At 45.3% G+C, this 13,844-nt stretch overlaps 1 protein-coding gene across 2 annotated transcripts; it reads left to right on the top strand.

The window, feature by feature from the left end:
• The first annotated feature begins 7,555 nt into the window (after positions 1-7,555).
• Positions 7,556-10,816, top strand: MRPS17 (mitochondrial ribosomal protein S17). 2 transcript variants are annotated; one of them, XM_059153996.1, is made up of 3 exons: positions 7,556-7,695; positions 8,159-8,298; positions 10,019-10,816. In XM_059153996.1, exons 2-3 carry the CDS (start codon positions 8,176-8,178, stop codon positions 10,286-10,288), a joined length of 393 nt encoding a protein of 130 aa, XP_059009979.1. In that variant the 5' UTR covers positions 7,556-7,695; positions 8,159-8,175; the 3' UTR covers positions 10,289-10,816. The 2 variants fall into 2 exon arrangements, with proteins under 2 accessions (XP_059009979.1, XP_059009978.1); XM_059153995.1 differs by having other exon boundaries at positions 7,566-7,676.
• Positions 10,817-13,844: the final 3,028 nt, after the last annotated feature.

Here is a 13,844-nt window from a genome sequence, read left to right as displayed (position 1 = left end):
CAATCAACATGATAACAAATCAATCAACATGATACATCACATTAATAAAAGATAAGAACCATATGATCCTCTCATTAGATGTGGAAAAGGAATTTGACAAAGTACAACATCCATTTATGATCAAAAACCCTCAAGGAAATAGGTTTACAGGGAACATACCTCCACAGAATAAAGGTCATATATGAAAAACCCATGGCTAATATCATCCTCAATGGGAAAAAAACTGAGAGCTTTCCCTCTACAGTCAGGAACAATACAGAGATGTCCGTTCTAACCACTATTATTGGACATAGTACTAGAAGTCCTAGCCACTGAAATCAGACAATAAAAAGAAATAAAAGGCATCCAAGTCAACAAGGAAGAAATCTAACTTTCATTATTTGCAGATGACATCAACTCTATGTAGAAAACCTGAAAGAGGGAACCTGGGTGCCTCAGTCAGTTAAGCATCTGCCCTTAGCTCAGGTCATAATCCCAGTGTCCTAGAATCAAACCACATCAGGCTCCATGCTCAGTGGGGAGACTACTTCTCCTTCTCCCTCTGACAGCCCCGCCCCCCCCACTTATGCTCTCCTGCCCATGCTCTGTCAAATCAATAAAATCTCTGAAAGGAAAAAAATCTCTGGAAGGAAGAAAGGAAGGAAAGGAGGGAGGGAGAAAGGAAGAAAGGGAGGAAGGAAGGAAACCTGAAAAAATCCACCAAAAACCTGCTAGAATGATAAATGAATTCAGTAAAGTCACAGGATACAAAATCAATGTTCAGAAATCTATTGCATTACTATACACTAATAATGAAGCAGTAGAAAGAGAAATTTAAGAAACCAATCCCATTTACAATCACACCAAAAACAATAAGATACCTAGGAATAAACCTAACCAAAGAGAGATGAAAGACTTGTGCTCTGAAAGCTATGAAAACGCTGATGAAAGAAATTGAAGACAAGACTGAGAAATGAAAAGACATTCCATGCTCATAGATTGGAAGAACAAATATTATTAAAACATTTATACTACCCAAAGCATCTACATATTTAATGCAATCCCTATCAAAACACGAAAAACATCTTTCACAGAGCTAGAGCACATAATCCTAAAATCTGTATGGAACCACAGAAGACCCTCAAGAGCCAAAGAGACCTTGAAAAAGAAAAGAAAACTGGAGGAATCACAATTCCAGACTTCAAGTTATATTACAAAGTTGTAGTGATCAAGACAGTATGATACTGGCACAAAAAATAGACACATAGGGCGCCTGGGTGGCTCAGTGGGTTAAGCCGCTGCCTTCGGCTCAGGTCATGATCTCAGGGTCCTGGGATCGAGTCCCGCATCGGGCTCTCTGCTCAGCAGGGAGCCTGCTTCCCTCTCTCTCTCTCTGCCTGCCTCTCCATCTGCTTGTGATTTCTCTCTGTCAAATAAATAAATAAAATCTTTAAAAAAAAAAAAAAATAGACACATAGATCAATGGAACAGAATAGAAAACCCATATGAACCCATAGAATTATGGTCAACTAATCTTTAAGATTTATTTATTTATTTGACAGACAGAGATCACACGTAGGCAGAGACTCAGGCAGAGAGAGAGAGGAGGAAGCAGACTCCCCATGGAGCAGAGAGCCCAATGCAGGGCTCAATCCCAGGACCCTGGGGTCATGACCTGAGCCGAAGGCAAAGGCTTTAACCCACTGAGCCACCCAGGTGCCCCTGGTCAACTAATCTTTGACAAAGAATATCCAATGGAAAAAAGACAGGCTCTTCAACAAATGGTGTTGGGAAAACTGGAGAACAGCATACAAAAGAATGAAACTGGACCACTTTCTTACACCATACATAAAAGTAAATTCATAATGGATGAAAGATCTAAATGTGAGACCTGAAGCCATAAAAATTCTAGAAGAGAACATAGGCAGTAAATTCTTTGACATCGGCCATAGGAACTTCTTTATAGATATGTCTCCTGAGGCAAGGAAAACAAAAGCAAAAATAAACTTCATCAAAATAGAAAGTTTCTGCACAGCAAAGGAAACAGTCAACAAAACTAAAAGGCAACCTATGGAATGGGAGAAGATATTTTCAAATGACATATTGGATGAAGGGTTAGTATCCAAAATATGTGAAGAACTTATAAAACCTAATGCCCAATAAATGAATAATCCAATTCAAAAAAGGACAGAAGACATGAACAGACATTTTTCCAAAGAAGACATACAGATGGGCAACATACACATGAAAAGATGCTCAACATTGGTCAGCATCAGGGAAATGCAAATCAAAACCACAATGAGGCATTACCTCACTCCTGTCAGAACAGCTAAAATCTACAACACATAAAACCACACTTGTTGGTGAGGATGTGAAAAAAAGGGGAACCCTCTTGCACTGCTGATCAGAATGCAAACTGATGCAGCCATTCTGGAAAACAGTGTGGAGTTTCCTCAAAAAGTTAAAAATAGAGCTACCCTATCAGCCAGCAATTGCACCACTAGGTATTTACCCAAAGAATACAAAAATACTAGTCCAAAGGGATACATGCACCCCAATGTTTATAGCAACATTACCTGAAATAGCCAAATTATGGAAATAGCCCAAGTGTCCATCAATCGATGAATGGATAAGGAAGATGTGAGATTATACATTACTCAGCCATAAAGAAGAAGGAAATCTCGCCATTCACAATGACACAGATGGAGCTAGAGTGTATAAAGCTAAATAAAATAAGTCAGTCAGAGAAAGACAAATACCCTATGATTTCTCTCCTCTGTGGAATTTAAGAAACAAAACAAATAAGCAAAGAAAAAAGAGAGAGAAGCTAACCAAGAATCAGACTCTGAACTATAGAGAAACAACTGATGGTTATCGGAGGGGAGGTGGGGAGAGGAGCTAAATAGGAGATGGGATTAAGGGCTGCACTTGTGATGAGCAGCAGGTGTAGTGTGGAAGGTGTGGAACCACTATATCGTACACATTAAATGACTATTACACTATACGTAAACTAACTGAAATTTAGATAAGAACTTTGAAAAATAAAATGTGTACAACTTAGTCTAATGATGATGCAGAGATATGAAAGAATTAACATCCACTTCAGAGATATGGTAGAAAATAGAGTGTGGCTGGTTTATAATAATATAAAATGAGTGGATCACATAACCATAAAATAAAATCTGTAAAAATGTGTGATAAGAAAACCTACATACAGAAGTGATTTTCAAATGCTAAAAAGGTTCTATAACTGTGCGGGAAGGGACGCCTGGGTGGCTCAGTTGGTTAAGCAGCTGCCTTCGGCCCAGGTCATGATCCCAGCGTCCTGGGATCGAGTCCCACATCGGGCTCCTTGCTTGGCAGGGAGCCTGCTTCTCCCTTTGCCTCTACCTGCCACTCTGTCTGCCTGTGCTCACTCTCGCTCCTCTCTCTCTGACAAATAAATAAATAAAATCTTTAAAAAAAAAAAAAAAAAAAAAAAAAAAAAAAAAAAAAAACTGTGCGGGAAAATTTTGACATAAATAATGCTGGATTGTCTAAAAAGGAAATGCCAAATAGAACATAGAGATCTAAAGAGAGTGGGGAAAGAAACAATGACATGTTCTAAGGCTATAAAAAATACACTTTTGCCAGGGATTAACAAAATAATAGATTATAAATTAATTAATCATCTGAAAAATTCCTATGTATTTCAAGGTCTTAAAAAGGTACAAATATATACATTTTTAACCTATGCAAAATCTAAATTCTTCAAGACCTTCCAGAAAGAAATAATTACAAAGTAAAGAAGAGAAACTATAAAGGAAGCAAAGAGAAAATGAAAGAAGGGAGGAAGAGAAAGAAGAAAGTAGAATTTCTTTGTAGTGAAGAAAGACTAGAATCTCAGGATAAAAGGATTCACTAAACTTGGCTTATGCAAGAAGCTAAGAGTAAAACTGGAGCGTAGTGGCTAACAGGATGATGAATGTAAATTGAGATGGAGAAGTAAACAAAAGACATTTAGGGCAGCTACTTTGCATACTTAACCCAACTTCCACTCCCAATCCCCTTTCTCATTTGCCTGCTTCCAATACTGAGGTAAAGATGCTGTACACACATCTTCCCAGCCTCTCTTAAAACTGAGGCTTTAATAAGTGGCCATATGGCACAGTACTGGTGAAGCAGACATAAGCAGAAGTTTTTGTTTCCCTGATAAAAAGACAGATGGGCTGATGCTGCCCTTGCTCCTCCTTTATGCCATGATACTCAATGTGCTTCCTGGTACTACCACAGCCATCTTGTACCCATGAGGTAACAAGCCAAAGCACTGAGGATAGCAGATAAAAGATAGAAAGCACATGACTCCTTGATGACATTGTTAAGACCCTCACTAGACCTGGACTGCAAACCTCTCAACACCCTGTTTCATGGGGCGCCTGGGTGGCTCAGTGGGTTAAAGCCTCTGCCTTCGGCTCAGGTCATGATCCCAGTGTCCTGGGATCGAGCCCCATATCGGGCTCTCTGCTAGGCGGGGACCCTGCTTCCTCCTCTCTCTCTGCCTGCCTCTCTGCCTACTTGTGATCTCTGTCTGTCAAATAAATAAATAAAATCTTAAAAAAAAAAAAAAAAACCACGCTGTTTCATGATGGGACATCACCCCTAAGAACTTCTATTTGTTTACCTGACTAATAGACATTCACCAAAAGCACTCTTAAATGGTACAACCCTGTAGGCCCTTTAAGGATCTTGAAATGTATTCAAGTACAATGAGAAGCAGTCAGGGTTTTGTTTTGTTTTTTTCAATTTTTATTTATTCATTTGAGAAAGAGAGAGAGAGAACACAAGCAGGGGAGGGGCAGAGGGAGAATAGACTCCCCACTGAGCAGGGAGCCTGACCTGGGACTGGATCCCAGAACCCTGAGATCATGACCTGAGCTGAAGGCAGATACTTAACCATCTGAGCCACCCAGGCACCCATATATAGGGTTTTTAAACAAGGAAATGTCATGATCCAATGTGCGTATTCTGACTGCTATGTAGAGAAAGACAAGAACGGAAGCAAAGAATTAAAGGATGGCAGTTGCATTTGTCTAAGTCAGAAATGATGGTGGCTTGGGTTAGTGGAGATGGAGAGAAATAGACAATAAATATTTGGGAAGTAGAAATGACAATACTCATAAAAGAAGAGAGGAGAGTGTAATCCAAGATGTGTCTGACTAATTGAGTGCATGATGATGCCTTTGAGAAAAGGAGGTGGAATAAGGTTGAGGGACAAGGAGCTCAGTTGTGGACATGTTAAGGTTTTGCCTCACTTGCACACTCTTACCTCCTCTCTGTCCCATTGCCTCACATGACCAATTTCCCAATCACTTCTCCAACCCACCTTCTTTCTTCCATTCCCACTGCTTCAATTTAGGTTTTCACCATCCCCTGACAAAGCATCTAGCCTCCAATCTCCCCAACATCTCTCCTCTCTTCCGCACTCCTACCACAATGATGTTGAAAGCTACCAAAACTATTCATATCTCTCAAAGGTTTCTCATCATTTAGAACAAAAAGTGAGGTCAGGCCCTTAACAAGGTAGAGGCCTATCTCTGACCAATTTCTATCCCTGTCATTCTTTTCCTGTATCAGCCTCCTGCTCATCATACTGTCTCTCACACCCCAGCACCCCCGCACATGCTCTCCTTTCTGCTTCAAATCCCCTTCCCAAATCCCATGTCCCTCTCCCCTCAAGCTATACAGCCCCTGGTCAAGGGCTATGTATTGATCAAGCCTTCTCTCTCCACAAAAGTATGCATTCCTTTCTCAAGGTTCCTATAACGTACAATTGTTTTACACTTCTTTCTTTTTTTTTAATTTTTACTTATTTTTTAAAATTTCTTTTGAGTGTTCCAGAATTCACTGTTTATGCAGCACATCCAGTACTCCATGCAATATGCGCCCTCCATAATACCCACCACCAGGCTCACCCACCCCTCCAAAACCCCCAGTTTGTTTCAGAGTTCACAGTCTCTCATGGTTTGTATCCCCCTCCAGTTTCCCCCAACTCACTTTTCATCTCCATCTCCCAGTGATCTCCGTGTTATTCCTTATGCTCCACAAATAGGCAAAACCATATGATAATTGACTTATTTCACTCAGCATGATCTCCTCCAGTCCCATCCATGTTGATACAAAAGTTGGGTATTCATCCTTTCTGATGTAGACATAATACTCCATGGTGTATATGGACCACATCTTCCTTATCCATTCATCTGTTGAAGGGCATCTTGGTTCTTTCCACAGTTTGGCTACTGTGGCCATTGCTGCCATGGACATTGGGGTACAGATGGCCCTTCTTTTTTTTTTTTTAATAAAGATTTTATTTATTTATTTGACAGAGAGAAATCACAAGTAGATGGAGAGGCAGGCAGAGAGAGAGAGAGAGGGAATCAGGCTCCCTGCTGAGCAGAGAGCCCGATGCGGGACTCGATCCCAGGACCCTGAGATCATGACCTGAGCCAAAGGCAGCGGCTTAACCCACTGAGCCACCCAGGCGCCCCCAGATGGCCCTTCTTTTCACGCCATCTGTATCTTTGGGGTAAATTCCCAGCAGTGCAATTGCAGGGTCACAGGATGGCTCTGTTATTCACTTCTTAAGGAATTAGCCACCAGGGAGATTCAAATCAAAACCGCACTGAGATACCACCTTACACCAGTGAGAGTAGCCAAAATCAACAAGACAGGAAACAACGTGTGTTGGAGAGGATGTGGAGAAAGGGGAACCCTTTTGTACTGTGGGTGGGAATACTTGTTTCTTTACTCACCTGTCCCTACTAGACTGTGGGCTTTTTGAGAGCAGGAGTCTTCTTTATCGCATCTTTTTGCCTAGCACAGAATCTAAGCGGTGTTCTAGACCAGTTTGCTAAGAAAGAAGTGAGTGTTGGACAGACTAAAGTATGGGAGAATTCTTATTTTCAGTCTTCCCTCACCAGTTGCTAAGATGTTTCAATGGTTAAAGACAGGATTCCATACCCATATTTTGACCCTCAAATTGTCTGTGCCAGTAGCTATTGTTTTCCGTTTCTCTTAATTTCCCAACACAGTCCCAGTTTTCCGTCCCTCTGAGAAGGTCAAGCAGCTCACGGCCCGCGGAGCTCCTCCGTCACTGGCGCAGTAAGTGTGTGCCAACGCTGGACTTCTCTCCGTCTCACAGATCTTGAGAAATAACGTGTAAAACCAAACTGGGCACAAAAACCTACAGTGTTTCTTTAAAGCAGCTGTGGGGTAGAATGCTTAGGTCTCATCATTTAGCAGTGTCCTGTGTCCGGCGTTTAATGAATGAACGAGGTTCCTCTGCTCTGAAAGGCCTAGTCCAAGCCTGGGAGCTCGGCAGAAAAAGAGGAAGCCGAATGGAATAGTTAAAGGAAAGGCTGAAATCCGCCACGCCTCAGCAGCACCGCGGGGGGACAAGGCGCAGGTACAGGTCCCCCGTTGACCCACGGTCCGCGGTTCCCTCTGAGGGAAGTGGGCGGAGCCACGCCTTTACTCCGCCCGTGGCCGGTGGGCCACGCGGCCAATGAGAGGAGCCGTCGTGCAAGGACATGACGTCATCACGCTCCGGCCCACGCTCCCGCCGCCCGTCCGCACCGCGCGCGGCGAAAGCGGAGCAGGTTGGCGAGCGCGGCCGGCGTCCTGCAGCTGCAGTGGGTGAATCCGGAGGAGGGTTAGGCCCAGTGAGAGCCTGGAGGCCAGGCGAGTGCCTGACCCTGGAGTAGTGCGGGGCGGGAGGGTCAGTCACCCCAGCGTACCCCAGGCCCGGCGGACGGACCCAGCCGGGGTGCCCTCCCGGGGCCGGGGAGGTCCCGGCCGTCTGGGCCTTGCGCGCGAGCAGCGGGGCCGGAGCCTTCGGGCACGGGCACGCCCAGCGGAAGGAACGGAATCGGGGACGCCGCGACCAAGCACCCTCAAAGCACTGCTGCGGCGGGAGCCTGTTCTCGCTCCCGTTGCGCGCGGGGAGACTGAGGCCTGGACGACCAGGCCGGCTCCGTCCCCGGTGTGAGGTGGAAGGCTGGGGGAAGGAGGCGGAGCGCGAGCGTCTCCGAAGCGGCGGTGCCGGAAGGCCGGCAGAGCTTTCTGAACTTCGGCGGTTCTCGCAACAGAATTCATTGTGGGAGCCCAACAGCCCGCACATTGAACTTCGGGATTTGTTTTGCAGGTGACCGGAGCCACGTGATGTCAGTAGTTCGTTCGTCCGTCCACGCCAAGTGGGTCGTGGGGAAGGTGATTGGAACAGCAATGCAAAAAACAGCCAAAGTGAGAGTGACCAGACTGGTTTTGGATCCCTATTTATTAAAGGTGAGGGATGTCCTTTTTCAGAAGACACTGGTAAATCACAGCACGTTGTGGGTTCTGAGCAGAGAAACGGTTCCGCCAGTACAGATGCCCTGGGCATCCGCTGTGAGCCAGACGCTGTGCTGACCTGTGGGTCTAATGGAGCGAATTGATCGTGGTCCATTCTCAAATTCCGGGGACACATAGAGTTAATTTTAACTGGGTCTGATAACTCCTGTAGTCGTTCGTATTCAAAGTACTGGGAGCAGAGAGCAGGACACTTGTTATCTTCCCACATGGGTGAAGGAGGGCATCCTCAGTTAAGAGACATTGGGGCTGAATCTCAGAAAGGCTTTTATCCAAAGGACCAGGTGTGGGGGAGTCATTCTGGCCATCATGAGTGGCTTATGGGAGTTCTTTTAGCCATTAAAGGGCATGACATTGTGCAGGAACAACAAGTACTTTGGCAAGATCAAGCCCAGAGCTTGACCCCCATAGGCACTGACTGTTGTTGAGTGAATGGAAGAACACTGGGAGCTGGACTGAGAGAGGCCTTGGATGTGGTGTTGTTGGATTTTATCATATAGACAAAGGAAGGCAGACTTGGAGACACAGGTGAGGACTGGATGTAAGGAAGTAGATAAGAAGGCTTTTGCAAAAGTCTAGAACTGGATATAAGGACCTAAACAGTCCTTGAAGTAATGCAAATGGATTGGGAAAAGTAGATTTCAGAAAAAAATAGTCTTTGATTTGTTAGAAGTGCAAGGAAGCAAGAAAAAGTGCCAGGGATGGCTCTGCATTCAAGGTTGGGAATACAGGGAGGTAGAAATGCGCTTTGCTATCTAGGATGAAAAACACAGGAGCAGAGGTGACAGGGAGTTTTGGTTTTTAAAGATTTTATTTGAGAGAGTGCACCCAGGAAGGGGGAGGGGCAGAGGGAGAAGCAGGGCGCCCGATGCAGGACTTGTTCCCAGGACTCTGGGATCATGACCTGAGCCAAAAACAGACACTTAACCGACTGAGCCACCCAGGGGACAGAGTTGAGGGAAGGGGACACCAAGTGGGTTAGGGAGCATATTAACAATAATAACACAGGAGCAAGCAGGAAACTGACAGCATGGTTATTGTCGTGAGAGTCAGAATACCTTAGCTTGAATATGGACTCTTGTTTACTAGCTGTGCCCGTTGCCTTACTCCAGACCTGTTTTCTCGCATGTAGAGTGAAAATACTTTCTGTAGCAAGGTTGTTGATGGCCATCTGTGGCTCAGTCTGCAGTTTGAGCCACACATGGAGCTAAGTGTTTTTTGTATATTATAGCATTTGATTCTCTGGGTAACTTTAGAGATGCAGATATTGGAGCTTCATTTTTTGCTGGGGGAGGAAAAAAAAAAACTAAGCTTGGAATGATTAAGTGACTTCCCCAGATCACATAGCTAGTAGTGAAAGTAGCATGTTTATAGGCTGGAGAGAAGGCTCCACAAGGAAGAAAGAGTTTAAATAAGGGTAAAGAATGATGATGCTTGATAGACCAAGGATACTGAGGGTATTAGGCTGGAGAGCTCAGGGACATGATCCACTCTAGAATTCAGCTGTTTTTCCAGAAATTAAGCAGGTAATTTCTGTATTAGTGTATTATTTTTCCCCCAAGTCCCAGCTTGTTTTCCATGCATCTTTTTCATATTCTGTACTGTATTGTCAGATCACACATGGGAACTACTATTTTATTCCCCCTTCTTTCAACAGTATTTTAATAAACGAAAAACCTACTTTGCCCACGATGCTCTTCAGCAGTGCACAGTTGGGGATATTGTGCTTCTCAAAGCTCTACCTGTTCCACGAACAAAGCACGTGAAACATGAACTGGCCGAGATCATTTTCAAAGTCGGACGAGTCATAGATCCAGTGACTGGAAAACCCTGTGCAGGAACTACCTACCTGGAAAGCCCAGTCAGCATAGAAACCACCTGCCTACCCAAAAATCTGGAAGAACTCAAAAGCTCTTCAGCACAGTGAAGGAGGATTGGAAGAAGGAGCCAAAGGGAAAGATTGATAAGCTTGCTTTATGGAAAAAGAAATTTTTTTAAGTTTCATTACAAACTAATTTCTCTCCCGGTATTTATGGAATAGCTAAAAGTAAATGAAGTAAAGGCCGTTAAAATTTTTCATAAAAGTTTAAGGTCATGTTTTAAATTTCCTTTTCAGTGGACATACTTTCCTCTTAGAGTAAGTGTGCCTAGCAGTCCCCTAGCATTGTTTTATAAGCTCACTGTGTTAGAAGGTATCCTTTTTTTTTTTCTTTCAAAGGAATCTTGAATTTATCTTAGAATCTTTATTTGGGGAGGAAATATCTTTTGATAAAAAACAGATAAGACTACATTAAGTGAATATTTATTTTTGGTGGCATATATTTGAAATTAAATTTTTTTCTGATTTAACTAGTTACAAATGGAAATAACAGTCTGATTGGGGTCAGATTTTATCAGATTAAAGTTTGTATTATGAATGTTGAAACATAGAAAATAAAACTTGAAAATTCTGTCACTTATTTTTTAATCCTGTATTCTAGCGTAGATTAAATAAGACTGAGTTCCTAAAATCGGATACATTGATGAAGTTTTAGAGCTTCTCGCACTGTGCATTTGAGTTGGAGAGTTTGTTTTGTTGCTGTTTATTAATAAACTACAAACCTAGATTTTGACCTGAAGAAACAAGTTATGTAATTCAGTCTTCTGGCTCTTAGAAAGAGATTTGGAACATATTTCAGTCTCAACTAATATGTGTATTTTATAAGCACAGGGTTTCAGCAGTAACCACGAGGCACTGTCCACACACTCAGGCTCATAATTTAGTAAGTGAGGTATGCACGGGGTTCTTTGTGGCAAAGAAAAGCACACCGGTGGGGAAGAAATTAGGGTAACTTTCCCGGGAGAGACTAGATAGTGTTAGAGAACTAAATCTTAAAGGGATAGTCTCCAGGCTAGTAGATGAGGGTTGTGGAAAGGGCATTCCACGCAGAGGGAAGAGTGTAAAATCCTGAAAGTATGAGAAAAAGGAGCATAACCAAGGGGTTCTGTAAGCTGGTGAGGACTGCTGGGACATTTTGAACATGAGTGGAGCTCAGGTAAGGAAACAGGCAGAGGGCAACTCTGTCAGAACCCCTCTCACTCCTGAGAGCTTTTTCTGTATACTTGCTTAATAAACTTGCTTTAAAAAAAGAATGAATGAAAGAAAAAGAAATAGGCAGACATTATACTTAGGTGGTTTAGGTTATTTGACATTTTTTAAGAGAATGATATAATTAGATTCACACTCCTATAAACGTTACAGCATCAGTGTAGAGAATGGAGCTGGAAGAGGAAAGATTAGAAGGAAGGAGACAGACTTTCAAAGACTGGTCCTAAGACCTAAACTGAGCTGAATAAGGAAAGAAGAAAAGAGGTTGGATAGATGATGTTCCAACAAGCAAAATGGTGCCTAGGTTTCCCACAGGTGAAGCTGTATGGAACCGGTTATCCTGGAATAAACAGGACACCTGTACAAGCCATCTCAAAAGCCTCAAACACTTAAAATGTTTACATATACTTTATTGTTTTTTTATGTTAAGATATTTTTCTTAATAATCTTGGTATTAAAAATTATGCTCCAGGAATATGCCCAATATTTCCTCTATGGCATGGAGTAACCTAAGCTATACACCTGAGAAATTAAAGTACCTCACCTAGTGAGACACACAGGGTTAATGGAACTCCAGAGCAAGATGATGGAGGGGGAAGGTGCAGAATAAGTGGTCTTACGCTAAATATCACAAAAGCAAGGTCAAATCCAAGAAATATTTACCAAATTTACAATGCAGGAAAATGCATTAGAAGGCATTTGTCTTTTTTTTTTTTTTTTTAAGATTTATTTGACAGAGATTATAAGTAGGCAGAGAGGCAGGCAGAGAGAGAGGGAGAAGCAGGCTTTCCACTGAGCAGAGAGCCAGATGCGGGCTCCATCCCAGGACCCTGGGATCTTGACCTGAGCCAAAGGCAGAGACTTAACCCACTGAGCCACCCAGATGCCCCTGAAAACATTTGTCTCTTGAAAAATAGCTGAGAAGTTGGGAGAATATGTGAGAAAGTCACAAGGGCACACTGACACCATGGGCTTGAAGAGGGCTCCTGCAGGGAAGGATGGGGACATGTCCTTTCTGCCCTGGGGAAAGCTCACTTCAGCCTCCCTTTTGGATCTCTCCAGTTCCTTACAGGGTCATTAACGTAAGCCAGTTGAAACCAGCAGCTTGCTCAGCCACACTGCCTCCGGCCTCCTGTCCTGTGCCCCTTGGTCTTCTTTCCACTGGCCTCCGAGAGAGAGACGTATCTCCCTGGTCTGCAGCAAATCCTTGTTGCCACTTCTCCATACACAGGACCCCTCTGTGTCCTCTCAGGTGGCTCTGTGGCATACGAACATGTCCAAATATCTCCCAGTCAGAAAACTGCACCCCTTGCGCGCTGGTGCTTCCTTTGCCTCCAAGAAGCCCAGTTCCTGGGGTCAGGCCCCGCGGCTTCCCCGCCCCCCGCCCCAAGATTTTATTTATTTATTTGACAGAGACACAGTGAGAGGGGGAGAACACAAGCAGGGGGAGTAGGAGAGGGAGAAGCAGGCTTCCCGCCCAGGACCCTGGGATCACGACCGGAGCCACCCAGGTGTCCCGAGCCGCCGCCCTCTTCTGCGGAGACCTGCCTGGGTAACAGAGACACCCCCAGCTACCCAGTCCGGAGGGCATTTTCTTCTCGGCGTCCGCAGTGTCTCGCGCGGCCCTTCAGATGCTCCCCTTGCCGGCTGGGCGTCTCCTCCTCCTCGTTGCTCCCCCTTCGCGCACGGTCTCGCTCCCTTTCTGCCTACCTCGTCTGGGTGGCAGTTTTCGAGATTACGCTTGTGCCCTTTTATCTGACCCGGGATGCATTTTCCGGGAACAGATGCCGTCCTGACCCCACGCCTCTAAGTTGCTTCCTTGGCCGGAGATGTCCCCCTTGCACCGGTCAGCTCCTCGCCCCCAGGGACTACGCTGTGGCGCCGGCGGCCCGGGCTCCGGCCCCTGCCTGTGGCGCCGCGGGACTCGCTCTCCCGTCCGGGCCCCTCCCCGCCCTGCGAGCCTCTCCGTCTCCGCGCTCGGCGCGCTCAGCGCATCCCCCTGGCACACCCCGGCCCCTGGACGGGGCCGGCTGGAGAGCGGAGCCGCGGCCGGCGCCCGCCCGCGTTGAAATGAACCAGAACACGGTGTCCCGAGACCGCGCGACGACCTGAGTGTGTTTCCAGCCGGGAGGTGTCCGTGACCGCGTCGTCTGGGGTCGGCCTCGGCTTGAAGAGGAAATACCCGCGCCGGCACGAAGTGCGGACGGTGCCGGAAGAGGCCCGGGTCGAGCGCGGTGCTGCTCGCTCCTTGTGATTAAAGCCCACGTTCCTCTGCGCACCTGCGGAGGCGCCCGGATTCCTTCGCGGGGCTCGTCGTCGCCCAGTGCAGGCCTCTCGGGCGCTCCTCCTTCCCCGCCGCGGGGCCTCCTGCGCCCGGACCGTGCGCCCTGCGCCT

This window comes from Mustela lutreola, chromosome 17 (assembly GCF_030435805.1).
Source record: "Mustela lutreola isolate mMusLut2 chromosome 17, mMusLut2.pri, whole genome shotgun sequence".
Classification (NCBI taxonomy): domain Eukaryota; kingdom Metazoa; phylum Chordata; class Mammalia; order Carnivora; family Mustelidae; genus Mustela; species Mustela lutreola.
This window is presented reverse-complemented; position numbering and strand designations above follow the sequence as displayed.

Coding starts and splice junctions, on each gene's coding strand:
- MRPS17 (XM_059153996.1), top strand. CDS start 8,176: ATGTCAGTAGTTCGTTCGTCCGTCCACGCCAAGTGGGTCGTGGGGAAG. Junction 8,299..10,018: donor TGGATCCCTATTTATTAAAG/GTGAGGGATGTC, acceptor TTCTTTCAACAG/TATTTTAATAAACGAAAAAC.